This window comes from Vanacampus margaritifer, chromosome 7 (genome assembly GCF_051991255.1).
Source record: "Vanacampus margaritifer isolate UIUO_Vmar chromosome 7, RoL_Vmar_1.0, whole genome shotgun sequence".
NCBI lineage: Eukaryota > Metazoa > Chordata > Actinopteri > Syngnathiformes > Syngnathidae > Vanacampus > Vanacampus margaritifer.
This window is the reverse complement of record NC_135438.1, coordinates 26,153,779-26,179,629: the sequence shown is the minus strand read 5'-3', so window position 1 is coordinate 26,179,629 and position 25,851 is coordinate 26,153,779. Positions and strand designations below refer to the sequence as shown.

At 40.1% G+C, this 25,851-nt stretch overlaps 2 protein-coding genes across 8 annotated transcripts in view; both read left to right on the top strand.

Annotated features, from left to right (window-relative positions):
• Positions 1-25,851, top strand: part of tenm3 (teneurin transmembrane protein 3) — a 276,208-nt gene that overhangs the window by 37,764 nt on the left and 212,593 nt on the right. For all 7 annotated transcript variants that reach the window (XM_077571731.1, XM_077571730.1, XM_077571728.1 and 4 more), the window contains exons 2-3: positions 24,711-24,928; positions 25,161-25,272. In XM_077571731.1, the coding sequence (XP_077427857.1) occupies positions 24,711-24,928; positions 25,161-25,272 (330 nt within the window). The remainder of the gene's footprint in view (positions 1-24,710; positions 24,929-25,160; positions 25,273-25,851) is intronic.
• LOC144054750 (uncharacterized) lies at positions 15,227-18,519 on the top strand. The gene is made up of 3 exons (XM_077570018.1): positions 15,227-16,635; positions 16,792-18,065; positions 18,454-18,519. The coding sequence occupies exons 1-3, from the start codon at positions 16,068-16,070 to the stop codon at positions 18,517-18,519; spliced, it is 1,908 nt and encodes a 635-aa protein (XP_077426144.1). The 5' UTR covers positions 15,227-16,067.

Sequence of the window (25,851 nt, the reverse complement as noted above, 5' to 3'; positions counted from 1 at the left end):
TCAACAGATTGGAAAGTTTGTTGTTTTGGTACTCCTAGACTTGTTCGCTGCATTTGATACTGTAGACCGTGGCATTTTAATTTCTTGTCTTGAACAATGTGCGGGCATTAAAGGTGTTTTCCTCGACTGGTGCTTGTCGTATCTAAATGAGAGGTGTTTTTGTGTAAAAAAAATTAAATTTTGTGTCTTCTAAAGTTCCTGTTCCACATGGGGTTCTCTAGGGGACAATTCTTGGCCCTCTTCTATTTGTTCTTGCTGCCTCTTGTTTCTGTTTTTAGAAAACATGGCATTTCATTTTATCTTCATGCCGATGATTGTTAGATTTTTTTTTTCCTTTGGCACAAAACAGCACAATCCAACAACTCATAGACTGCTTAAATGACATTAAATCCTAGCTTTCTCTTAATTTCCTGAGTTTGAATGAAGACAAGACAGAAGTTATGTTGTTTGGAACAAGTAGCTGTTCCTCATTGAATATAGACCTTGGTTCACTATCACCTTATATTATGGACTGTGTCACAAACCTGGGTTTGATTCTGGTTTTAAGTTTGAGAAACAGATTAGTTCTGTTGTACAGAAATGTTTTTATCAGCTCCGCCAGACAGCCAAGGTGAATCAAATTTTATCAACATCTGACTTAGAAAAGTTAATTCATGCTTTTATTACAGCTCGTCTTGATTATTGTAATTCTCTGTATGCATCAGTCAGACCGCTCTTGCCCGCCTGTAGCTTGTGTAAAACTGTTGTTCGTGTGCTTACTCAGACCTGTATGCTCAAGCACACTACCCCTATTTTAGTGTCACTTAATTGGCTTCCTGTGAATTACAGAATACATTTTAAGCTTTTGTTATTTGTTTTTAAATGTTTGAATAATCCCTTACTGCCCAACCCGATCCCTAACATCAGCTGACAAGTTACTTCTGGCAATCCATAAAACCAAGCGGAAGCTTAAAGGTGACTGCTTTGTGACTACTGCTCCCAAGCTGTGGAACCAGTTACCACTAAAGCAGGTATAGGAAATGCTTTATGACTGTTGCTCCCAAGCTGTGGAACCAGTTACCACTAAAGCAGGGATAGGGAACCCTGGTCCTCGGGAGCCACTGTCCTGCCTGTTTTCCATGTCTCCCTCCTCTAACATAGCTGACTCAAATGATCAGCTAATCAGCAAGCTTTGTAGAAGCCTGATAACGATCTTGTTCATGAATCAGGTGTGTTGGTGGAAAGATAGAGACATTGAAAACAAGCAGGACAGTGGCTCTCGAGGACCAGGGTTCCCTACCGCTGCAAGTGTCAGCCAGGCAGGCCCCCTTGCTCCCGGTCTTTAAATCATGTCTAAAAACACACTACTTTTCTCTGGTCTTTGGCACACAGTGACTTGTCTTGTATGGCATTTGCAAACAGCAAACTGGCATGAAACCTTATTTTTTTCCTATTTTTATGTACAGCACTTTTGCTTCCCCTCTGGATCTTTTAAATGTGCTATACAAATAAAGTTGATTGATTGATTGATTGATTGATTGATTGACATTGTGAGGGTTTAAAATGATAGATTTGGCAAAAGTTTGTCTCTGACTGATAACTAAAACCTCTGTTTGATCCTAATTGAGCTGTAGGAAATTCTCTGCCATCCATGACTTAATATCTAAAATACAATTTAAAAAGGTTATCAATAGGTCCCATGTCATCAGGAGACACAGCAAAGTACAGTTCTGTATCGTCAGCGTAACTGTTGAAGTTGACACCATGTCTCCTCCCAAGAGGAAGCATGTAGAGAATAAAAATTAGTGGGCCTAAAATTGAACCCCACATTTAATTCCATGGGTTCCAGAGGAACATGCATCCATACTTACAAAGAAATATCGGCCTGTGAGATAGGAATTAACTCTTTCACTGCCACTGACGTTTAAAGACGTCAAGTAAAAACCTATGGATCACTGCCAATGACGTCAAAAGACGTCATCCAATGATTTTTTTTTTTTTTTTGAAACGGGTAGAGGAAACCCTTCCGCATGTCTGGTGAAAGTTTCCAGTCTGTCTGTTGTGCCTAATGACTATTTTTGGCCCCTAGAGGGCAGCGATGACTCTCTTTTGACAAGATCGGGTGGGCGTCAGTAGAGGCGGAGCTAGAGCGTCGAGCAGGAGATGAGAATGGAAGACAAAGGAAAAATGGCGGCCGGTCGCGAGGAGCTCACGCCCGAGACGTTTTTTTCAAAGACCAAAAGCATCGCTGAAAGAGCACATTGGTTTTTTTTTTTTTGGTTTTTTTTTACAGGAGAGCTCAGTATTGTTCATTCGATTTGACATCATCATTGCTCTCCTTTTTTTTTTTTTTTTTTAAATCCAACAAATCAATTAAAAAAAATTTAATAAATGTTTTTTTTTGTTTTTTGTTTTTTTTAAATACATATACATATATATATATACACACATATATATATATATATACATACCCTTTTTTTTGTATGTGGGTGAGTATGTGTATGTGCGTGTGTGTGTGTGCGTGCGTGCGTGCGTGCGAGCGTGTGTGTATTCATCAGTTCACCTAAAGCCCATTAAAAAAAAATCCCATACTAATAATATAATATAATAATGAATTGCCAGATGCAGAAACATCAATGTAAGTTATCACGATGTAGTGGCTCTCGCTAACAGACAGAATTAAGTAACCGGAATTAGGTTAAAAAATTCTATATACGTAGACCATGTTTCTATAAATTTTGATATTTGGTTTTTATTTGAGGCAGATATTTTTTCCATTAAAATGTGATTTATGAGGAGGTTAGACCATTGGTCGATATTCAGAGTTTGTTTATTTTTCCAGTTAACAAGAATTGTTTTTTTAGCGATAGTAAGGGCTACAAGTGTAGATTGAAATTGTTTATGTGGTAAGTCAGGTCACCTAGCAAACACAAGTTTGGAGATAAAGGTATCCTACAGTCCAAAATAGCGGAAAGTTTTTCTAAGACTTTAGTCCAGAAATACATAACCGGAGTACATAACCATAAAGCATGAACATAAGTGTCTGTAGTGTTTTGTAAGCATTGGAGACAAATGTCGGAGTCTGAGAGTCCCATTTTCTTCATCATATATTGAGTAATGTATGTTCTGTGAATAATTTTATATTGGATAAGTTGTAAATTTGTGTGTTTTGTCATTTTAAATGCGTTTTCACAAACTTGAATCCAAAAGTCAGGTTCCGGTGCTATAGACAAGTCTGTCTCCCATTTCGAGATGGGTAAAGACATTTTATCAGTACTGTATATGAAAGTAACTTATATATTTTTGAAAGTTTTTTTGTTGTTGTCGGAGAAAGCTTGTTAATATCTTTAGCTAAAACAGGCGGTTGGAGCGTACCCCGAAGTGTTGGAATTTTTTTCTTTATCATATTTTTAACTTGTAGATAATGTAAAAAATTTCCGTTTTCTATATTGTATTTTTGGAGCAAGGATGTATATGATATAAACATATTATCTGAGAAGAGATGGTGGAGATGTGTAATTCCTTTCTGCTCCCACACAGCTAAATGAAACGGTTGGTTGTTAAGTTGAAAGTCGGGGTTATGCCATAGGGGAGAAAGTCCACAGGGCTCCACTTGGGCTTTTGTCAATTCTAGTGCCTTCCACCAGGCAGTCACGGTGGCGGAAATCATTGGGTTTTTAAAACAATTATGGCGCTTAATTGATGTTGTAATAAAGAGTAAATCTCGAAGTCTGAGGTTATTACAATCCTTCTGTTCTAGTTCCAACCAACAGTTAGTGTCTCTGTTGGGTTGTGCCCATAGAACGATATATTGTAGCTGGTTAGCTATATAGTAGTACATAAAATTTGGTGCCTCTAGACCACCTTTGGATTTGCTTTTCTGAAGAGTATATAGACTAATCTTTGCTTTTTTTTTATTCCAGTAAAATTTTGTTACGGCTGAGTCCAACAACTGGAACCATTTAGCCGTAGGTTTAAATGGAATCATTGAGAAAAAATAGTTTATTTTAGGTAAAACTTTCATTTTAATGGTGGCTATTCGTCCTATTAGAGAAATAGGAAGATTATTCCAGCGCTCCAAGTCACTATAAATGTTATCCAGATGTGGAGAAAAGTTTAAATGAATTAAATCAGTTAATTTAGGTGAGATTTTTATGCCTAAGTATTTTAAATTACCTATAGGAAATGAGTAGTGTGGGTCCTGGCTTGCAGGGTTCCATGAATTTTCTGTAATAGGTAGAAGTGTTGATTTTGTCCAGTTAATAGAATAATCTGATAACTGTGAGAATTTAGTTATTAAATTAAATACTTCCCCTAGCGAAGTAGCCGGCTTTTCTAAATAAAGTAAAATGTCATCGGCATATAGATTAATTTTATGTTCTGTTACCCCAGAGTGAATTCCTTGAATCCTTCTTTCCTGGCGTATGGCTAATGCAAGTGGCTCAATAAATATTGCAAATAATAAAGGGGATAGTGGGCATCCCTGTCTTGTGCCTCTCTGTAAAGTAAAGCTCTGAGATATAATCCCATTAGTAGTAACTGTAGCTTTTGGAGAATCATATAATACTGATACCCAGTGGATAAATGATTTCCCAAAGCCAAATTTATTTAAAACAACAAAGAGGAAGGACCAGTTAACTTTGTCGAAAGCTTTTTCTGCATCCAATGATATAATAACTGCCTTTTTATCATGCCGCTGTGACATGCTAATAAGGTTAAAGAGTCTCCTAATATTATTAGGAGAGTGCCGATCTTTAATAAAGCCTGTTTGGTCGCTATGAATAATTGTCGAGATTACTGTTTCTAGTCTAGATGTGAAAGCCTTAGTGATAATTTTAATATCAGTATTAATTTGTGAAATCGGACGGTAACTTGATGGAAGGGCACATTGTTGACGACGATGATCATCATCGATGATGATGAAGGTGAATCCGAGCTTGACGGCGAAATTGGAACCGCTGATGCGGCGGCTATGACGGTGTCGTAACGCGGAACACAACCGAGCACGCACAGGCGGACGTTCGATCGGACGACGGAGAGTGCCCCGAGTCCAATGCATATTCATCGGAGGAAGTGTGTACAGTCTGCTACTTGCTTTTTATTCCCCGGAAAAAAAGGCCGTCAAGAAAGTGTAACGTTTGCACGCAAAACGGACCAATGTGAAAGTGAAAGTAAACTGTTGTGCGAGTCCTGGCGTCTCCTTGCACGCAGGAGAGCGTTACAAAAGGAAAAACTGTATTTGAAACATCCACATAATTGTAAGTAGTACCACAGTTGCACACATTTGTAAATAGTTTGCGAAATTGTTTTGTCAAATTGTTACACTGTTGAATGGAAATAAACGTATTTTGCAATCAAAAAACACTTTTTCATTGTTGGTGAAAGCGTTTTACAGAAGTAAAGCACTATTTAGGTGTTTGTGGCATCATTCATGGACAAAAAGAAGTGTACAATTCGCTAGAGTGCATGAAATAACATCGTTTCACAAAAAGCTCTTTTTCTCCGTTTTTTGTTTCAAAAGAGAGAATTTCGGTGAAAGTAACCATTTTCTATTGTTGATTACTGAAGAACGGAATAAGGTAGAAACAAACTTTTTTTCTGATGAAAGCCGAGAGTCCAATCTTTCATTTGGTAGTATGTGTGTTTCCATAGTCCAAACACAACATTTTCTGTGGACCTTGAAAGATCACTCAAAATGCTTAAATCGGCTGGCAGTGGGGACAACCCGTTTCTGAAAACGTCTGGCAGTGAAAGAGTTAATAACTAAATTCTCACATTAACTGAACAAAATCAACACTTCTACCTATTACAGAAAATTCATGGAACCCTGCAAGCCAGGACCCACACTGCTCATTTCATATAGGCAATTTAAAATACTTAGGCATAAAAATCTCACTTCACTGAAAACGTCTGGCAGTGAAAGAGTTAAACAAGTGAAAAGCAGTACCAGACATGCCCACCAGGTTTCTAAGTCTATTTAATAAAATGTGGTGATCTACCGTATTTGCGCACTGATTAGCATGTCCGCCTCACAGTTTTGAGGTGCAGGGTTTGATTCCGGCTCTGTGGGTTTACTCCGGGCACTCCGGTTTCTTCCCACATTTCAGGTGGGCCCATGAGGTATATGCCACGGAGCAGGCGAGACTTCCGGCGAAAATAATCATACACTTACGCTGTTGCCCGTTATTGTTGTAACATACTCAGGGCTTGAAGTAAAAAAAAAAATCCTGAGCCTGAACTGCAAAATGCATTATAACACATCAGGTTTACAGCATATCAAAAACTGTGATTTATAATGGGAGTCAATGAGCCAAAATCGGGCATTATTACAACAACTTCGTGTGAATCTCTCCCTCCTGTTTGGTAATAATTATAAATTACAGCATGGCGCCAATTTGAACTTCTACATTTTTAAACAATCCTGGTAAAATGTCAGGTCCCTAGTGTATTTTTTTCAAATGCTTTTTCTTTGATGAAAAACAGAAAAGCATAAAAAAGCCAGAAAATGGACAAATAACGCCCAGGGGTTAAGATCATTATTAATGTATTTTTACTCCATGTACAGCACTTTATATGAAATTAAATTCCGAGTTGAGTAATTTTTGGTCTGTGAGACAAAGTGACGTCATAACCACAATTGTGATTTTGCCGACCGTCAACTGCACAATTGAGTGAGCTCGGTTAATTAAACTGATCTCTTGAAACGGCAACTGTGCTGTCAGCATCAAAGTGTGCAAATCATCACGTCGATTAGACTGCCTTTGAAAAGTAGTCCGAACATGGCTCGAGCTGCAGCCACTAGGACTGTTAGCACGCTAACACTGTAGACGCCCTAAACACTGGCAACAAGCACCGTTCAATACAATGCCAGCGTAATTAAGTCTTCGTTTAGTGCCCTTGATTGGCGATCAAACGTGATTTCTGTATGAAGTTGTTTTGTTGACTTTGGTCTTGGTCGCAATAGTTTATACCGGCAATAAAAACGGCAGACGCAGATTCCGCAGGACGAGTCATTCGTTGCGCCGCTCCCGGGAAAAACTTCAAAATAAAAGCATTTCTTGGCATTGCGCTCCATATATTACTTGGTATGGGAAGGTTTATTTTAAAGTTGGCCTTTTCTCCGCATTGGCGGTGTTTTGCCAGACGTGTCAAATATTCCCCACATGTAAACTGTTTATTTCTCTTAATTTGTCATTGCGCTGGTGGCTCTTACGCCGGAAATCCGGTACTGTGCCGGAGTACTTTAAGCCCTGTATACTGTAAAGGCATGAGCATGACGGATCAGATAATCAATGCGAATGAAAAAAGTGAAGACATTTAGGTAGCAGCGACACTGCTGTGTCCATTTATGTCAGGTTTATGTAAAATTCAATAGTGTCATGTTTTTTGTGTCTGTGGGTCGCTGGCGTCGCCATTCGCAGACAACTAAAGCCGCTTTTCCATTAGCCCTGCACGACACGGTACGACACCACACTGCAGGGAACGACACTAGACGGCTTCCATTACATTTCCATTACTCTAGGCGTGCGGCGGCATCATTTGAACTGTCCAAGCTTGCCAACTCGCAGTGTGTGCGGCTCTGCCGTAACATTTCACAAGTGGCAAATCGTGTCAACATTGCACCATATTTACAATTTCATATGGACCACCATTGATGGTTGCAATCTTGATTTCACAAGTGTGCTTTCATTCTGAATGGAGAGCTCAGCCTCATTTATTTAACTGGCCGCTTCGCCGAGTCAACGGCTCGTCCGGCGTCTGAAGCCCTCCGGCGGCCACCAAACCCGTCAATCCCAAGGCGGATCTTCGAGGCACGAGCCATCAACATGGGCCGAGGAAGCGATGGGGCTCTGGGCTGCGGCTCAAGCTCTCATTCAAATGAATCGGAACACGATCGTGCAAGCGGGTGGGCACACACTTTTTTTTAACCACAATTATTGGAAATCCATCCACAAGTACATATTAAATTGTAAATATAGTTCGTTGTTGTAAAAGATTATTATCTTTATTGTATATACTGTATTTTCATGACTTTGGCAAAGTGCACCTTTTGCCTCGCTCGCATAAAATAAGGAAATGGGTGTGTGCCACTGAGTTGCTTGCTGGGTCAGATGACAGTGACGACACGGCCCGGCTCGGCCCTAGACAACAGGTGCTGCAGAACCATCTCTGAGATGGTTCTAAAAGGCAGTTCCATTGTAACCGCTCTGCCCCGAACAACTGAAATAGAAACGCCAACTTCCAGGGCATGTAGAGCTAAAGCTTCGCTATACGTAGCAATCCCTCTCCCCACATACACACAATTATTTTCTCATTGGATCGTCATGATTCACGTCGGTCATATATTGTGGTTTCTTAATGGCATATTTTGCCGAAAGGTATGTCATTTTCAGGCCTGTCGATGTTTACCAATGCACACCTTCCAAAAAGCTTGCAGCCTAAGTTAGCTAAAAACACCGGCAACTCGGCCAGTTGCAACCCCTTTCCCATCCCACACGTCATCAAGATTAAATTAACACTTACCATGGCACCTACAAAATAAAAGTACCGACATATTCCAGCTGTCAAGATAGCTTTATTGTGGCAAGGTGCAACAACAACAGTGCAGGGAACTGTGCACATGACATTTTCGCCTGTCAAAGAGTGCAGTCAGTGCATGCCTATTTGTTTCTTACCGCTAGCTAGCTTGTCTCCGGGAATGCTATGGTTTGGTCATGCTTCTACCGTACTGACCTTTTAACTATACAGTACTAAAATATTTTTTTAAAATAGTCGTTTCCAAATTTACACCAATTCTAGCGTGAAAAAACCTAAACATTGTCATTTTCAAACTTACATCAATGCAAGCGTGTAAACCCCCACCAAAAAACAAAACACAAATAACCCATGTTTGATGCAGCTCAGATGTAAGTGGCATTAAACGACTATTATTATTATTTTTAGAATAGCAACCCCAAAACATTTTGACCATGTTATTGGTGACCACACAATGTATGTTCAAAACCATTAGACGCATGATTTTTTTTCCCGTCATGTGTAGGGACTCTTAGAGTTTGTAAGTCTGCAGACAATTTTAAAATGTTGCCGTGTGAACCAGGTTTTAGGTTAGTGCTGAAGACATTTAACATTTTCTATGCATATTTTTACTGTTTATGAATTTACTTATAGTATATAGATGCCATATAACTGTGATAATGTTTGTGTGAAATATATTGGAATATAACTGTGTATTGTAATGAATAACACTTTTCACTCCCTTCCAGCTGGTGAGATAGGAATGTACATGGGAGTCAAGTTCTCAAGTTCTCATGGAAGATAACACTGTGGGTCTGAGGGAGTCTAGGTCGCATGGCATTACCTGTTTAATCATATATTTCCGGCTTTGGACGGGGAAATGGAGTAAACATGTCAGTAAATCACTTGTCTGTCTATTATAATTACTAACCCTTTGTCCAGCCTCAGAGGAGGAGTATGCTTTTTTCATCTATAAAACGACTGTGTGTTTTCATATTGACACACTCGAGGCTTAACATCACCTTTGGAATGTAAGCATTTACTCTTGTGTCTTTTAAGAGCTCTTAAAATAAATTCTTTATAAAGAAGGCTTCTTCATCAGATCTCATTTTTCAATTATTTTTGAACACGCAAACAATTACACTTAATATAGAAATCAAATAATACCTTCAGTGCTCTGTTGGTTTATTTGACATCAGGCACGTTGTTTGTTAGCTAAGGGTCCTTGTGTGTACTATTTTAAATCAGGAAGCGTATTGAACACAGCCATGGTATTTTATAAGCCCATCGTCGGGGCTCATCTTTTTATCATTTCATATCTATAGAGGGGCAATGCGGGAAGAGGTAGAAATAATATTTTGGGAAAAAAAATTTTCAAAGACGAAAAGCATCGACCAATGCTAAAGAGCACATTGATGACGACGATGATGATGATGGTGACTCCGAGGTTGATGCTGAAGTTGGAAGCGTTGACGCGGCGGCTATGATCACGTCATAAAGCCTCACCGGCTAGCGATGATAACGCCGGAAAACGCGGAGCACAACCGAGCACTTCTGCACAGGCGGACGTTCAATCGGACGACGAAGAGTACCAGTCCTAGTCCAATGCATATTCATCGGAGGAGTGGGTACAGTCTGATCACGGAGAAGACACTGGTTATGGACTACGATGCCACCATGAATGGAGTGGATAAGATGGATCTACCACCCGGTATAGGAACTAAAGGACATGAGGAAGCCAGACGTAACACCACCGTAACGTCACCGTATCATGATCCTGATAGTAGACTTGATGGCAACATGGCCAAACAAACACTGCAGTATATACTTGCTATTCCCCGGAAAAAAAAAAACGGCAAGAAAGTGTAACGTCTGCACGCGAAGGGGCAATCGCAGTAAAACTAATCTGTTGTGCAAATCCTGCTGCATCTCCTTGCACGCAGGGGAGTGTTACAAAACAAAAAACTGTAGTTGAAACATCCACACAATTGTAATTAGTACCACAGTTGCACACATTTGTAAATAGTTTGCCAAATTGTTTTGTCAAATTGTTACACTGTTAAATGTAAATAAACGTATTTTGCTATCAAAAAACACTTTTTCATTGTTGGTGGTAGTGTTTTACAGAAGTAAAGCACTGTTTAGGTGTTTGTGGCATCATTCATGGAAAAAAAAGGTGTCAAATTCACTAGAGTGCATGAAATATCGTTTCAGAAAAAGCTTGATTTCTTCGTATTTGGTTTCAAAACAGAGCGTTTGGGTGAAAGTAACCATTTTCTATTTTTGATTACTGAAAAACGGAATAAGGTAGAAACAACTTAGTTGCTAATAACTCAGGCTGTGGCTGATCTGGAGGCATTACAGGAGTAGTTGTTTTTCTTCCCCAAAACAAATTGATAACATTGAAAACGCAAGCTAGTTTCCTTATCCTGATAAAAAAAAAAAAACATACAATACAGTTTTGTTACGTTCCATGAGGCAAAGACCCAGGATGCAGAGAGATAGGAGAAAACAGTTTATTTGTTGTCAAAAGTATAAACAGAAAATCACCTTACTCAGGGGGAAAACACTAGGACACAAAATAGCGACAGAAAATCACCTTACTTTTGACCATGGAGAGACTGGTAAAAAGGAAAAAAACAACAACCAAAGTACATGAACTTCTTCTCAGAGGCGTGTAGCAGGAGGAGGCAAGCAACAACGTGGCAAGAAACTAGCAAGCGTAGCAAGGGAAGAACACAGAACAAAGGGAGAGGCTGGTTAACGCTCTCAATACATATACGTCATATACATCATAGTTGCTACTGATCTTATCTTAGCTTGCTCTCATAAGCTTTTTTTATGCACAAGTGTACAGGAGGGTCTGGCAGAGCTTTTTTTTTGTATGTGCGTGAATATGTGCATGAGTATGTGCGTGTGTGCGTGCGTGTGTACACATTAATTCACCTAAAACCTATTAAAAATCCCATACCGTTCACCTAAACCGATTACTTCAGAATACAGCCATACAGCCAGAATACAGTCGTGAGGTTTTCAGGAGACCCCAGGAAGGATCAAAGAAAATAAATGAAAGTGAAATCCAGCACCGACCAGACATTACCTACTACCCACCGGGTTACCAACCAGAATCTTTCACTAACTCCAGAAACATCTAAGTTCCAAACAATTAGGGAGACCTCAAGAGACCAAAGGAAAGACTGAGGAAAGGAAGGAAGGATAGATGAAGCAGAGTGAGATCCACAGACATCAGCCTCCACCGATTCAACGACCAGAGGATGAAGCAGATTGTGTTTGAATTTCGGTAGATGCTGGTGTGGTGGATCTGGCATGCATGAAAAACTCCACCAGAGAGGGGAGCCATCGACCACGGCCAGGACAAAGCAAGCACAACCCCCCAGGGCCCCCCAGGCTACGACAGCTCCAAGGCATAACCCCCGGGCCCCGCAGGAGCCACCGGGAGAGCAAACCCAGGAGCCAGGAGCGCCCTCCACCCCAACAAGGTCCGCGCCCCAAGCCTAACGCACCCCGGCAGGCATATGAGAACAGCCCGGAGAGACGATAGGGCTCGACGACAAGAAGGGCAAGGGGCAGCGGCAGGGCAGCAGAGAGAGGGGGGAGAAGGAGGAAGGGTGACGAGGGAGAAGGGACAGGGAGGCGGAGGACGGGCGGGGAGAGGCGAGGAGAGAAAGGTGGCAAGAGGGAGGAGGGGGAGGGAAGAGGGAGCCACGGGGCACCCTGGAGCCCCCCGCACCCCCACCCCGGACCGCGTCGCCGGGCACCAGGGAGAGCACCGCAACGCGGCACCCCCCAAGAGACCCAGGGAACGGCCAAGACATAGGCGCCACCGCGTAGCCAACAGGGGGCAGAGCCGGGGGGGACAGCACCTATAGAGTTAACCCACTGGCATGCAGTGATTCCGAATATTAACCCTTAGTGCCCATTGAAAGTGAATCTTGAGGAGTTGGTGACTGTAAGGTGTCCTTTGGTGTAGTCTGCTCAATCCTGCTGGCAGCAACTGGGTTCCTGACTATAAAAACACAACCATTAGTAGCAAATTGCCAAATACAGAAACAGCAATGTAAGTTATCGTGATGTGGTGGCTCTTGCTAACAGGCAGAATTAAGTAACCAGATTTAGGTTAAAAGATTCTATATATGTAGACCATGTTTCTATAAATGTTGGTATTTGGTTTTTATTTGAGGCAGATATTTTTTCCTTTAAAATGTGATTTATGAGCAAGTTAGACCATTAGTCGATATTCAGAGTTTGTTTATTTTTCCAGTTAACAAGAATTGGGTTTTTTTGCGATAGTAAGGGCTACAAGTGTAGATTGAAATTGTTTACGTGGTAAGTCAGTTGTTGACTTTAGTCCAGAAATACATAACCATAAAGCATGAAAATAAGTGTCTGCAGTGTTTTGTGAACACTGGAGACTTCCATTTTTTTTTATTATCATATATTGAGTAATGTATGTTCTATGAATAATTTTATATTGGATAAGTTGTAAATTTGTGTGTTTTGTCATTTTAAATACGTTTTCACAAACTTGAATCCTGAAGTCAGATTCCGGAACTATAGACAAGTCTGTCTCCCGAGTGTACCCCGAAGTGTTGGAATTTGTTTCTTTATCATACTTTTAACTTGCAGATAAAGTAAAAAAAAAAATTATTTTGTATATGATATAAACATATTATCTGAGAAAAGATGGTGGAGATGAGTAATTCCTTTCTGCTCCCACACACCTAAATAAAACGATTGGTTGTTTAATTGAAAGTCGGGGTTATGCCATATGGGAATTTGTCATTTCTAGTGCCTTCCACCAGGCAGTCAGGGGTGGTGGAAATTATTGGGTTTTTAAAACAATTGTGTCGCTTAATTGATGTTGTTATAAAGAGTAAATCTAAAAGTCTGAAATTATTACAATCCTTTGTTCTAGTTCCAGCCAACAGTTAGTATCTATGTTGGGTTGTGCCCATAGAATGTTATATTGGTAGCTGGTTAGCTATATAGTAGTGCATAAAATTTGGTGCTTCTAGACCTCCTTTGGATTTACTTTTCTGAAGAGTAGAGAGACTAATCTTTGCTTCTTCTTTTTTTTCCAGTAAATTTTTTTACGACCGAGTCCAACAACTGGAACCAGTTAGACGTAGGTTTAAATGGAATCATTGAGAAAAAAAGAATTTATTTGGGGTAAAACTTTCATTTTAATAGTGGCTATTCGTCCTATTAGAGAAATGGGAAGATTATTCTAGCGCTCCAAGTCTCTATAAATGCTATCCAGAAGTGGAGTAAAGTTTAAAGGAATTAAATCAGTTAATTTAAGTGAGATTTTTATGCCTAAGTATTTTAAATTGCCTATATGAAATGAGCAGTGTGGGTCCTGGCTTGCAGGGTTCCATGAATTTTCTGTAATAGGTAGAAGTGTTGATTTTGTTCAGTTAATGTGAGAATTTAGTTATTAACTCTTTCACTGCCAGACGTTTTCAGAAACGGGTTGTCCCCACTGCCAGCCGATTTAAGCATTTTGAGTGATCTTTCAAGGTCCACAGAAAATGTTGTGTTTGGACTATGGAAACACAAAGATTGGACTCTCGGCTTTCATCAGAAAAAAAAAGTTTGTTTCTACCTTATTCCGTTCTTCAGTAATCAACAATAGAAAATGGTTACTTTCACCGAAATTCTCTCTTTTGAAACAAAAAACGGAGAAAAAGAGCTTTTTGTGAAACGATGTTATTTCATGCACTCTAGTGAATTGTACACTTCTTTTTGTCCATGAATGATGCCACAAACACCTAAATAGTGCTTTACTTCTGTAAAACGCTTTCACCAACAATGAAAAAGTGTTTTTTGATTGCAAAATGCGTTTATTTCCATTCAACAGTGTAACAATTTGACAAAACAATTTCGCAAACTATTTACAAATGTGTGCAACTGTGGTACTACTTACAATTATGTGGATGTTTCAAATACAGTTTTTCCTTTTGTAACGCTCTCCTGCGTGCAAGGAGACGCCAGGACTCGCACAACAGTTTACTTTCACTTTCACATTGGTCCGTTTTGCGTGCAAACGTTACACTTTCTTGACGGCCTTTTTTTCCGGGGAATAAAAAGCAAGTAGCAGACTGTACACACTTCCTCCGATGAATATGCATTGGACTCGGGGCACTCTCCGTCGTCCGATCGAACGTCCGCATGTGCGTGCTCGGTTGCGTTCCGCGTTACGACACCGTCATAGCCGCCGCGTCAGCGGTTCCAATTTCGCCGTCAAGCTCGGATTCACCTTCATCATCATCGAGGATGATCACTGAAGGAATATTTTGATTACTATATTAAGTGTAATCTTTGCGTGTCCAAAATAATTGTATTCAGGATCTGATGAAGAAGTTTTCTTGCAAGAATTTATTTAGAGGCCTCTAAAGACACAGTCAGGACACCACATCAGAATGCAACGTGGATCCCCCCAAGTGTGTGACAATTTACAGAACATCGACTCATTTATACAAAAAAGATAAAAGGTTCCTCCTCCCGGCTCTTGATTGAACAAAGGGCAGACATGTCATCTCCTAGTGAACAAATGTGTAATGTTGTTAGTAAGCAGACGTTTACATACAGACATGTTGATTCCAGGTTGGCCAAAGGTGTAATCTTATTAGTAAACAGACATTTACATACAGTTCCCCTTCTTGACTGGGGGAACAAATGCATACCTGCCAACTACTACGGTTTTGCCGTAATGAGTACGGTTTTCTTGAACCCATTACGGTGTTACGGTTGCATTACAAAAACTACGGTTTTCCCCTTGAAAAAAAAAAAATTAAAATCGTAAATAAAGAATGAAAAACATTCCACCACGAGATCGCGAAGTACAGACGCTCCCCAACATACGAACGAGTTCCGTTCCGAGCGGTCGTTCGTAAGTTGCTTCAGCGCTATATTTTGTATTATAATTTATGTTTAAAGCCTATATAAGTATATTGAAGGTTTATATAAGTATGTTTAAGGCTTGTATACAAATAAACGGCATTGGTTTGTACTGAAAAAAACTTTTAATAAAATAGAGAGAATACGTACAGTACAGTGCAATGTTAGAGAGAGAACGAGAGACACTTAATGGAAGAACACGTCGGAAGAAGTTGAGGGTCGAGGAGAAGAAGATGCGGGTTGGCGAGTATCTCCCTTGGAGGATTTATTCGAAACTGGCCGAAAGAAGCGATCCAACGACGACTGCACAGCTTCCTTTTTTTTCTTCATAAATGACGCGGTAGCACTGTGTGGCATCATTTATTTGATTTGCAACCTTTGGGCAAGGTTCGATGTTTGGGTCTTGCTGCTCGAAGAGTGCGAGGGCTTTATCTATCAGCGAAAACCCCTCCGCCAACAGTTTCGCCTCGAATTTCTTCACGGGGGGAAGTGTTTCTTCCTCCTCCTCCTCGACACGTTGCAGAGCCTCCAATGAGCTCTCACAGCGCCAAGCGGCGGTATTAGCGGCGGAAAGAAGCACTACGCGCAATACAAAATCTTAACTTACAGCATCTCTTTACGGACATTTTTCGACATGTACTGTACGCGCAGACATGTCTCGCAAAATCTCCACTTTTTTTGTCGCCCCAACCGATTCTTTGGACGTCATAAATGCCGAAGTGTTATTTACTGAAGCGATCATTGAACATGGTGTTCCAATCGCTATGGCCGACCACATGGGACCGCTTTTCAGGAGAATGTTTCCCGATTCTAAGATCTCTAAAAAATATGGTTGTGGGAGAACGAAAACTTCGAACATCATTCAGTGCCTTGGTGAAGAATCATCACAAAGCATCGTCGATGTCATCAAATCTTCGCCTTTTAGCATGTCTACTGATGGAAGTACAGACTACGACGATGTAAAACTTTATCCAATTTGTGTACGATACTTCGATAACCAAACAGGAAAAGTTCTGTCAGTGCTTCTTTCGTTGAGAGAATGCAACACGGCATCGACGGGCGAGAACATTTTTAAGATTATTGAAAAAGAAATGAACTCGAACAACATTCCCTGGGATAATTTAGTGTGTTTTGCTGCCGACAACGCCGCTGTTATGCTTGGATCCAAGAAAGGAGTCGCGTCCTTCATCACAGAAAAATCTCCGTCAGCATACATCGCAGGTAATTGACTATGCAATTTATTCAAAATTATTATTATTTCTTATCTATGTGCCTATTACGAAAACGCTGCAAGCTGATTAATTTATGGTATCAAATATATCACTTGAAAATACAATTTTCCATAGTTTCTTTTCAATTTTTGCAATTAATTTGCAGGTTGTTCCTGTCATCTCATCCACTTGGCTGTTCAGAGAGGGGCGAAGCAATTGCCAGTGAAGCTAGATGATCTGCTTGTGGACGTGTTCTACTACTTGGAGAAGAGCAGCAAACGCAAGCAGGCACTCCGACAGTTCCAAGAAGAGGAAGGTCTACCCAAGGCCAAGATCCTGAAGCATGTGTCAACAAGATGGCTGTCCCTGGAGCATTGCTTGGACCGACTCCTTCAGCAGTGGACGGCTCTCATCAAGTTCTTTGAGGCGGAGGTGGGTCATGAGAAGAAGTCCAGCATGCCATCCAGCAGAGGAAGAAAGAGGCCCTACACTCCTGATGTGAAGAAGTCGGAGGAGAAGAAAAGGAAGCTTGACACGGCCGCTCCTCAGGCAACAGATGAGAAAGCAGACTCCTCCAAGACCTTCGACTTGGCCAGGTACATGTTCAAGGAGAAGGAAATGGCGGACAAGTCTAAGAAGGTGAAGGAGAAGAAGAAAGAAGATGACACCAAAACCAGCAGCAGCAAAGCCAGCCTTATCCTCACCAAGATGAGTGACAAGAACACTTTGTTGTATGCCCATTTCTTGATGGCAGTCTTGCCAATCTTCAACGAGACCAACACCTTCCTCCAAAAAGATGAACCCTGCGTGCATCTCTTGCACCATGTGCTCTCGACTCAGTTCAGGAAGCTCATCATGCGCTTAATGAAGCCAAAGGTCATCATCGCTGCCAGTGACATCACAAAGGTGAACTTTAAGGACCGGGCCAACCAGAAGGACGACGAGGATCTCTTCATCGGAACCAACTGCAGGGACTATGTGGCTGAACATGCAAAGGAATGTGACCTCACCACTTTCTTTTCCAGTGTCAGGGCATTCTACAGCAGCACATGCAGCTACATGATCAGGGCATTTCCCTTTGGGGATGAAGTTCTGGTGAATGCCCGGATTCTGGATATCAGCTACAGGCAGGACTGCAAGTTCCGCCAGGTGAGATTCTTTGCTGAGAGGTACCCTCACCTCCTGACCAAGGATGACAAGAGGAGTCTGGAAGAGGAGTTCCTCGTATACCAGTGCGATCCACTCACCCCTGCCGTCACAGAAGCTGAGCGAGTGGACACAGCTTGGAACGAGCTCTCTAAACTCAAGGACCCAGCCACTGGCAAGGCCAAGTTTGGAGCCCTCTTCAAAGTGGCCAAGTCTGTGTTGGTGATTTATCACAGCAACGCAGACTGTGAACGGATCTTCAGTCATGGCAACAAGAACAAGACGGAGTTCCGGGCAAGTCTATCGACCAAAGTGCTTGGCAGCCTGATGACGAGGAAAATGATGATGACATCATCTGGATACAAGTGCCACAGTGTGACCCATTCGAAAGACCAGTTGAAAAAATCAAAACGATGCACAATGGAGAACAAATAATGCTTAGGCTGTAGCTTGTATAACATGGAGAACATTTGGATATCATTCATTTATGAGGGTTTTCTATGACTTTGTTATATTAAATAAATTGTTGAGCTTTAAAGAACTTTCTTTTGATTATTTCCATCAGTACAGTTAAGGTAAATTGACAGTAAACATGAGGTTGTGATTGTGAAAAAAATGTAAAATTTGTTACTTCTTAGCTGCATTTTAAGCCCTGAAAATGCTAAAAATCCTTTGGCTTCAGGGGGGCTTCACCCCCCTGAACCCCCCACCGGACGTCGACATGCGGCCCCTGGACCCTAGCTACTAGGCTTTTTCACTTTCAAAAGTTGGCAGGTATGCAAATGCAATTAGGATCTAACCCCAGACTTTTAGACTCCAATGCCAAAAGGCTCTAAATAACATCATGCACATTCCTATCTTCAATAGCTTTGAGGGTGAGAGGATAAAATAAAGTTCACAAAATCACCATCCCACTGTATTCTTTTTAAACACTCATGATTATATCACATTGATATGCCTATAAGTAAATTCAAAAACAGTAAAACATCAAATTGAAAATATTAAATGTCTTCATCACCGTCGTCATCAATGTACTATTTTAGCGTTGGTCGATGCCTTTCGTCTTGTAAGTGTAGAGCTGCTTGCAAACGCTCGCCATTGCCCGTTCCCTCCTCCATCTAGCTCCATCTAACGTCTTCTACTGCCGCGTCAATGCTTCTCAACCACGGAGTCACCACCCTCATCTTCATCATCGATGATGATCATCGTCGTCAACAATGTGCTTTTTCAGCGATGCTTTTGGTCTTTGAAAAAAACGTCTCGGGCGTGAGCTCCTCGCGACCGGCCGCCATTTTTCCTTTGTCTTCCATTCATCTCCTGCTCGACGCTCTAGCTCCGCCTCTACTGACACCCACTCGATCTTGTCAAAAGAGAGTCATCGCTGCCCTCTAGGGGCCAAAAATAGTCATTAGGCACAACAGACAGACTTGAAACTTTCACCAGACATGCGGAAGGGTTTCCTCTACCCGTTTCAAAAAAAAATAAAAAAATCATTGGATGACGTCTTTTGACGTCATTGGCAGTGAAGCGTAGGTTTTTACTTGACGTCTTTAAACGTCAGTGGCAGTGAAAGAGTTAAGTTAAATACTTCCCCTAACGAAATAGCAGTTTTTTCTAAATAAAGTAAAATATCATCGGCATATAGATTAATTTTGTGTTCAGTTACCCCAGAGTGAATTCCTTGAATCCTTCTTTCCTGGCATATAGCTAATGCAAGCGGCTCAATAAATATTGCAAATAATAAAGGGGACAGTGGGCATCCCTGTCTTGTGCCTCTCAAACTCTGAGATATAATCCCATTAGTAGTAACTGTAGCTTTAGGAGAATCATATAATACTGACACCCAGTGAATAAATGACTTCCCAAAGCCAAATTTATTTAAAACAGCAAAGAGGAAGGACCAGTTAACTTTGTCGAAGGCTTTTTCTGGATCCAACTATATAACATCCTTTTTATCATGCCGCATGTGACATGCTAATAAGGTTAAAGAGCCTCCTAATATTATTCGTAGAGTGACGACCTTTAATGAAGCCTGTTTGGTCGCTATGAATGATTGTCGAGATTATTGTTTCTAGTCTAGATGCAAAAGCCTTAGCGATAATTTTAATATCAGTATTAATTAGTGAAATCGGACGATACCTTCTGGCTTTAATAAAAGTTTAATTGCTGCTGTATTCATGTGTGGTCGTATGTAACCATTAGTTTTAATTTCTGTTTCTACTCTTAAGGATAATGGAGCAAGCATGAACCAAAAGTGCTTAAAAAATATAGCCGGATAACCATCCGGGCCAGGTGCTCTTCCATTAGGCATACTATCTTGAGCACTGTACAGCTTGTTTATAGTAAGTGGCGCATCAAACATATCTTTATATTCATTAGTTAACTGAGATATATTTAAGCTACTGAGGAATGCCTCAATATTATATGCGGTTAGGCTTGTTAGTTTGTAGAGTATTGGTTGCGATAAGAGATTTTTCCCAATTGCGTTGAAGTTGGTTTGCAAGAAATTTACCTGATTTGTTATTACATTCAAAGTTGTTGTATCTCAATTGTTGTATTATAAACTCTGTCTTTTTAGACATGTCGGGGGTGGTTTAAAGGTATAATCAACTTGTAGGGTAAGGGAGACTGGTGCATGGTCGCTAATAACAATAGGATGGATTTTTGTAACAGTTTTATCAGCAATATAGTTATTGGAAGAAAAAATCAATTCTTGAAAAAGACCGGTAACAGCGGAAAATAAGGTAAATTCCTTCCTAGCTGTCGACGAGGCCAAAATCATCCATATATTCCCCTATTACTTTAGTAGATTGTAATCGCCTTATACATGTTGTATTATTAGAATGATCTATTAATGGATTTAAGACTGTGTTAAAGTCTCCTCCAATAATAATAGTAGAGCTCGCTGCTAACTCAAACAGCTGAGAGAAAAATTCATGGAAAAAGGCCACATCATCATTATTAAGGGCATATAAATTACCAAATGTATATATTTTATTAAATATAGTCAACTGAATAATAATGTATCGGCCCTTTGGGTGTGTTATTGTATTATTTAGAGTAAAGAATAAATTCATATGTATGAGTATACAGACTCCTCTTTGTTTACTGTTATAAGGGGCAGAGTATGCTTGACTAAAATTCTTATCAATAAGTAATTTTTCTTCAGATTTTTGTAAGTGGGTTTCTTGTAGGAGACAAATATCTGCGTTTAATTTTAAGAGATGGTCTAATTTTTTTTTATTATTTTTGCCTGTGAGCGAGCGCCACAAACATTCCAGGAAACCAGAACTAATTTATGCATACAAACAATATAGACTCAGTCCTGTGTATATATCTGTATAGGCTATTTGTTAATATTGGCATGTTATAGGATAGAATCAAAGTGGTTTGGTGGTTTATGTAATTTGTGTAAAATATGAGGTAACGTGTAAGTAAATATAACAGTGAAAAAACAGTGAGGGAGGTGAAAGTGAAGGAAATTAGCGGGGGATTAAACATATAACAATACACCAGTAACTAGTAACCTAAGCGAGATTTTTTGTTTAAATATATTTTAGATATAGTTATGTATTAATATTATATTTGTAATATAGCCTAAGCATAATGAGTTTTCATATTTTATGTTTTATAACCACATATACAGTATATGTATACATCTAATAATCAAAGTTTAGTTCCACCAATGCCAATTAGAACAGCCAGGGAGTGGCGTTGGGGTTCCGGAATAGTTGGTCATCGATGTATAGCTTATCAACGACTATCGTAGTCCGTTTACCCTCCTGCCTATTTTGTCTTATTATAGGAAACAGTACCTTTCGCCGCTCATTAATCTCTCTTGGGAATTGGTCATTCATTCCGAAAGAGGTCCCTTTAAGCTCCCGTCCTTTACTTTTAACAAATTCTTTCTGTTTAAAATGCTCAAATTTAGCGATAATAGGACGGGGTTTGTTGCCCCTACGGGCTCCAAGCTGATGTACACGGTTAAAAGAGATATTATTTACCGTCTCCTGAGGAATTTTTAACTACGTTGTCATAATTTTTTTATCTCAGCCTCTGGATTGTCAGAGGTATTCTCGCATATGCCTGAGAATATTAAATTCTCCCGCATGCTACGGGATTGGACATCCAAAACCGTTTCTTTTAGCGTTTTATTCTCCTGGCACAGTTTCTGACTGAAGAAATAGGCTTGACTGCAATTTTATTGAAAAGAAACAGCCAGCAGGTGACAGCAAGTATAAAACCAGCCAATATCACGCAAGGATCTTGTTACAGAAGAAGAGAAACAAGAAGTGTAGATTGGGACTGGGAGTGTCCTCTGTCATTTCTGCATGTTGTAGAGCAGCGGGGAGGAAGCAGAAAATGAGCGATCAGCAGAACGGAACAGTTTACCCTGCCGGATTGCTTATTAGCTTAAAAAAGCACCCTCATCGCGTCATCAAAGCATGATGGCGGCGATCGAGTTGCTCCACATCCAGAAGTGATGCTTCTTCGTCGAGCAAACTTAACTAACAACCGTCGAACGATGATCCGCGGGGTTAACGGCTCGTTTTGCCGGTCACGTTGACCCCTGGACGACTGGATGCTTCGGCAGAGCTGCAGTCAGACCAGCCAATTGTTTATTTTTGTGTGCAATAAACTGTTCTTTTATTATCAAAAGCACTTTTTGGAATGTTGTCTTATTGCAAAACATTATTTAGATATTTGAGCTGTCACAAAAGAAAATATAGTGTTAAAGTCGATGTTGTGCTTGAAATGTTTTGTTTTACAAAAAGCTCTTTTTTCCTCAGGAATTGGAATTTCGACAAAATTTGGCTATATTCTAACGCTAATAACTAAAGAACGGAAGAAGATAGAAAAAAAAATTCTGATGAAAGAAAAGTCTAATCTTTCTTTTGGTGTGTTCCATGTTTATATAGCAATAGAACACAATATTCTGTGGGCCTTGCAAAATCAGTCAAAATCCAGTAAAATGGCTGGTATTGAAGGGGGTTGCTCCAATGAAAATGGCTGGTATTCAATGAGTTAAGTAGGCACAGAACAAATCCAGGAGCAGTCCTCTGGGCCGTACCCCTCCCAGTCGACAAGATACTACAACCCTCTGCCCCGCCTGTGGACGTCCAGGATGCGATCCACGGTGTAAGCAGGATGTCCATTAATATTGTAGCTGGAGGGGGCTGTCAGTGACAGGTTTTAGAAGAGACACGTGGAACAGGGTGGATCTTGAAGGAGGCTGGGAGCTGGAGTCGGATGGCACTGGGGTTGATGATCTTGTCAGTGGGGAAAGGGCCAATGAAGCGGGGTCATATATATATATATATATATATATAGTATATATAGAGAGAGAGAGAGAGAGTCTGGGTTTCGGCTTTCCTGGGTGGAGTTTGCATGTCCCCCGTGCGTGGGTTTTCTCTGGGTACTCCGGTTTCCTCCCACATCCCAAAGACATGCATGGCTAGTTAATTGAGCGCTCTAACCCTGTCCTTAGGTGTGATTTTGAGTATGAATGGTTGTTCGTCTCCGTTTGCCCTGTGATTGGCTGGCAACGAGTTCAGAGTGTAGCCTGCCTAGTGCCCAAAGCCAGCTGAGATTTGGCTCCAGCACCCCAGCGAAGCTTGTGAGGAATAAGGTGCTCAGGAAATGGATGGATGAATATATATTAGTGGTGCAACGGATGACAAAAGTTATGGTTCGGATCGGATCACGGATTTGAGTCACGGTTTGTATCGTTTTTCGGATGAGCAAAATAAAAATAAAAGATTATTACGTTTTAATAGAACTTTGTCTTCATTTATTTTGTGTTTTCTAAACCACTTTTTCCATTAAATTAAAAACAACAAACAAATCAATTCAAAATGTTGAATATATCTATTTAGGATTTAGGAGCACAACTTTAAATGCAATATGAGGCATAAACATTATTTTTACATGGTTCTTGTGAAAAATAACAAGGTATTAATGGCTTAAGGTTGTGTTCCTATAATCTAAAGTATGACATTTTGAGTTGAATGTTTTTCTTTTTTAATGTGTTTTATAAAATAAATTAAGACTTTTTTTTTTTTATATGAAAAGACCTCAACGTGCAATTTAAGGCAGTTCCCTTCCTTTAAACATGGAGAGTGAATTACAAAGTAGCCTTGGTCCAGAATATTGAAAAAGAATCAAAGTAAGCTTTCAAACTTACCAGCCGGCAGCCAGGCACTCGTTGGTCATGCTAACAGGTAGCCGCTTAGGTCAGAGACTTCTGGCGTATCATGAAATGATTGCCTAATTAATTAGGGGTTTCTTAGCGTCCTAAATTAGCAATTGAACATGAGTTTGGGATAGCGTTGTGTTGATGTTGGTCACAACTACAATGTCAATCATTTATGATATAGAAATGTCTACAAGAAAGTCAAGCTAGCCATCGCACCACGACGTGGGCAAACTTCAAAGTAAAAGTGTACTAAGGCTATTTGCTTTGCCGTCAATATATTACTGAATTTGGTAAACTTTATTTTGAAGTTAGGCTTAGCGTGTTACGTTGAGTATGTTTCAGCTTCTTTAACATGTCAGAAAGGACTGTGAATGCACACTTTGTTTTGTTTTTGTCAACCAATCTTGTTCCGAACCGAAGCCGGTTCCGAACCGACCATGGCTCAATGATGATCCGTTGCACCACTAATATATATACATTGGACAGGTTAAAAGTCATATCAATGGTGGAAAAGATTTTAAATTATTTAGCTTTGGTCTCAATTTTTTTTATCACAAAAATTTGACATTTGAACAGAGGCCTATATACTTTCTATGGCATCCTTTACGTGCACTGTATACATATATTTTTGAGTATAGTTGATTATAATTACAGTAACCCAATAATATTGTGTGAAATAAAAGCTGAACTGTTGGTTAGACATTATTAGTGATGAACCCTTTTTTTGTGTACTGTGTTCACAGGACAAGTTCTGCACTCCTTCTGCACTCCATCTACTTCCTTTATATCCCTTGTTCTTCTTCTTTCTCTTTGCCTATCTTTCTTCCTGTCAAATTAGCTGTTGCACAGCATGCCTCAATGTTTGCCAGCAAGACCAGCAGAAGCATTATGGAAGTGAAAGAGCGACGTCCGTACTGCTCACTCACTAAGGCCCACAAGGACAAAGAGGGGGCATATCCTGGTGAGATAGCTGACATTTGATAATTAATTTGTTCACTTAGGCATGGTTTCTCTAATGGACTCATTGGAGCATGTAAACTATGCTTTCAAAAAACTAATTATTGAGCTGTTTCTATGTTACTTTTGTATGAAATTAAATTGTTACCAACAGCAACAACTGAATAGTAACATCATCTTGGGTGTTCCAAATTTATCTTTCACTGATTTAAGTTCTCGTTGTTTGTATTCTTCAGGGGACAGTGAAGACTGTTCTCTTGGCCACCAAGAAGTGCGTGTACCAACTCAGAAATCTTACTCCTCTAGTGAGACGCTCAAGGCCTTTGACCAACACCCAGACCAGACCAGGTGAGAAGTCCAATTAGTCATAAGGCAGTTATTTGCCCACAGTAGTTTGACTTGGCATGGTTGTACTTGCTTATCGCCATCTTCATTTTGCAAACTATAACCTCTTTTGTTGCTGCTGTCCATCACATAGTTATAAGTATATACTTCTATCTACACCTTTTCGTACATGTATGTACAATTTACGACCAAGGACTGGGTTGATAACTGTCTTACTTTATATCTCTTGTTGCTTCATTTAATGTTAAGTTAGTTTTTGTTAGCTTCAATTGCCCCCCACCCCTCATTTTCTTTTTTTTCACAAGTTTTCGCTTCACATTTTTTATTTTTATGCATGTTCAAAATAAAAATTCTAATCAAATCAATCAAATGGTGTGCAAATAACAATTTTAGACTGTTTTTCCAACGACCACCCGAGGTTGTTGGACTTGGGACTTATCTTTTCCCAGCTCCACTGACCTCACTGAATGAGGTCGAGTGTAATAAATGTCACTTTCCTTGGATAAATATTAAGAAATTTATGACTCTTTAAAACACCAATGCACTAATTTCTGGCCAAATTCTTAATATGAAGTCAACATC

Coding starts and splice junctions, on each gene's coding strand:
- LOC144054750 (XM_077570018.1), top strand. CDS start 16,068: ATGTCTCGCAAAATCTCCACTTTTTTTGTCGCCCCAACCGATTCTTTG. Junction 16,636..16,791: donor TCCGTCAGCATACATCGCAG/GTAATTGACTAT, acceptor ATTAATTTGCAG/GTTGTTCCTGTCATCTCATC. Junction 18,066..18,453: donor AGAACAAGACGGAGTTCCGG/GCAAGTCTATCG, acceptor CTTTGGCTTCAG/GGGGGCTTCACCCCCCTGAA.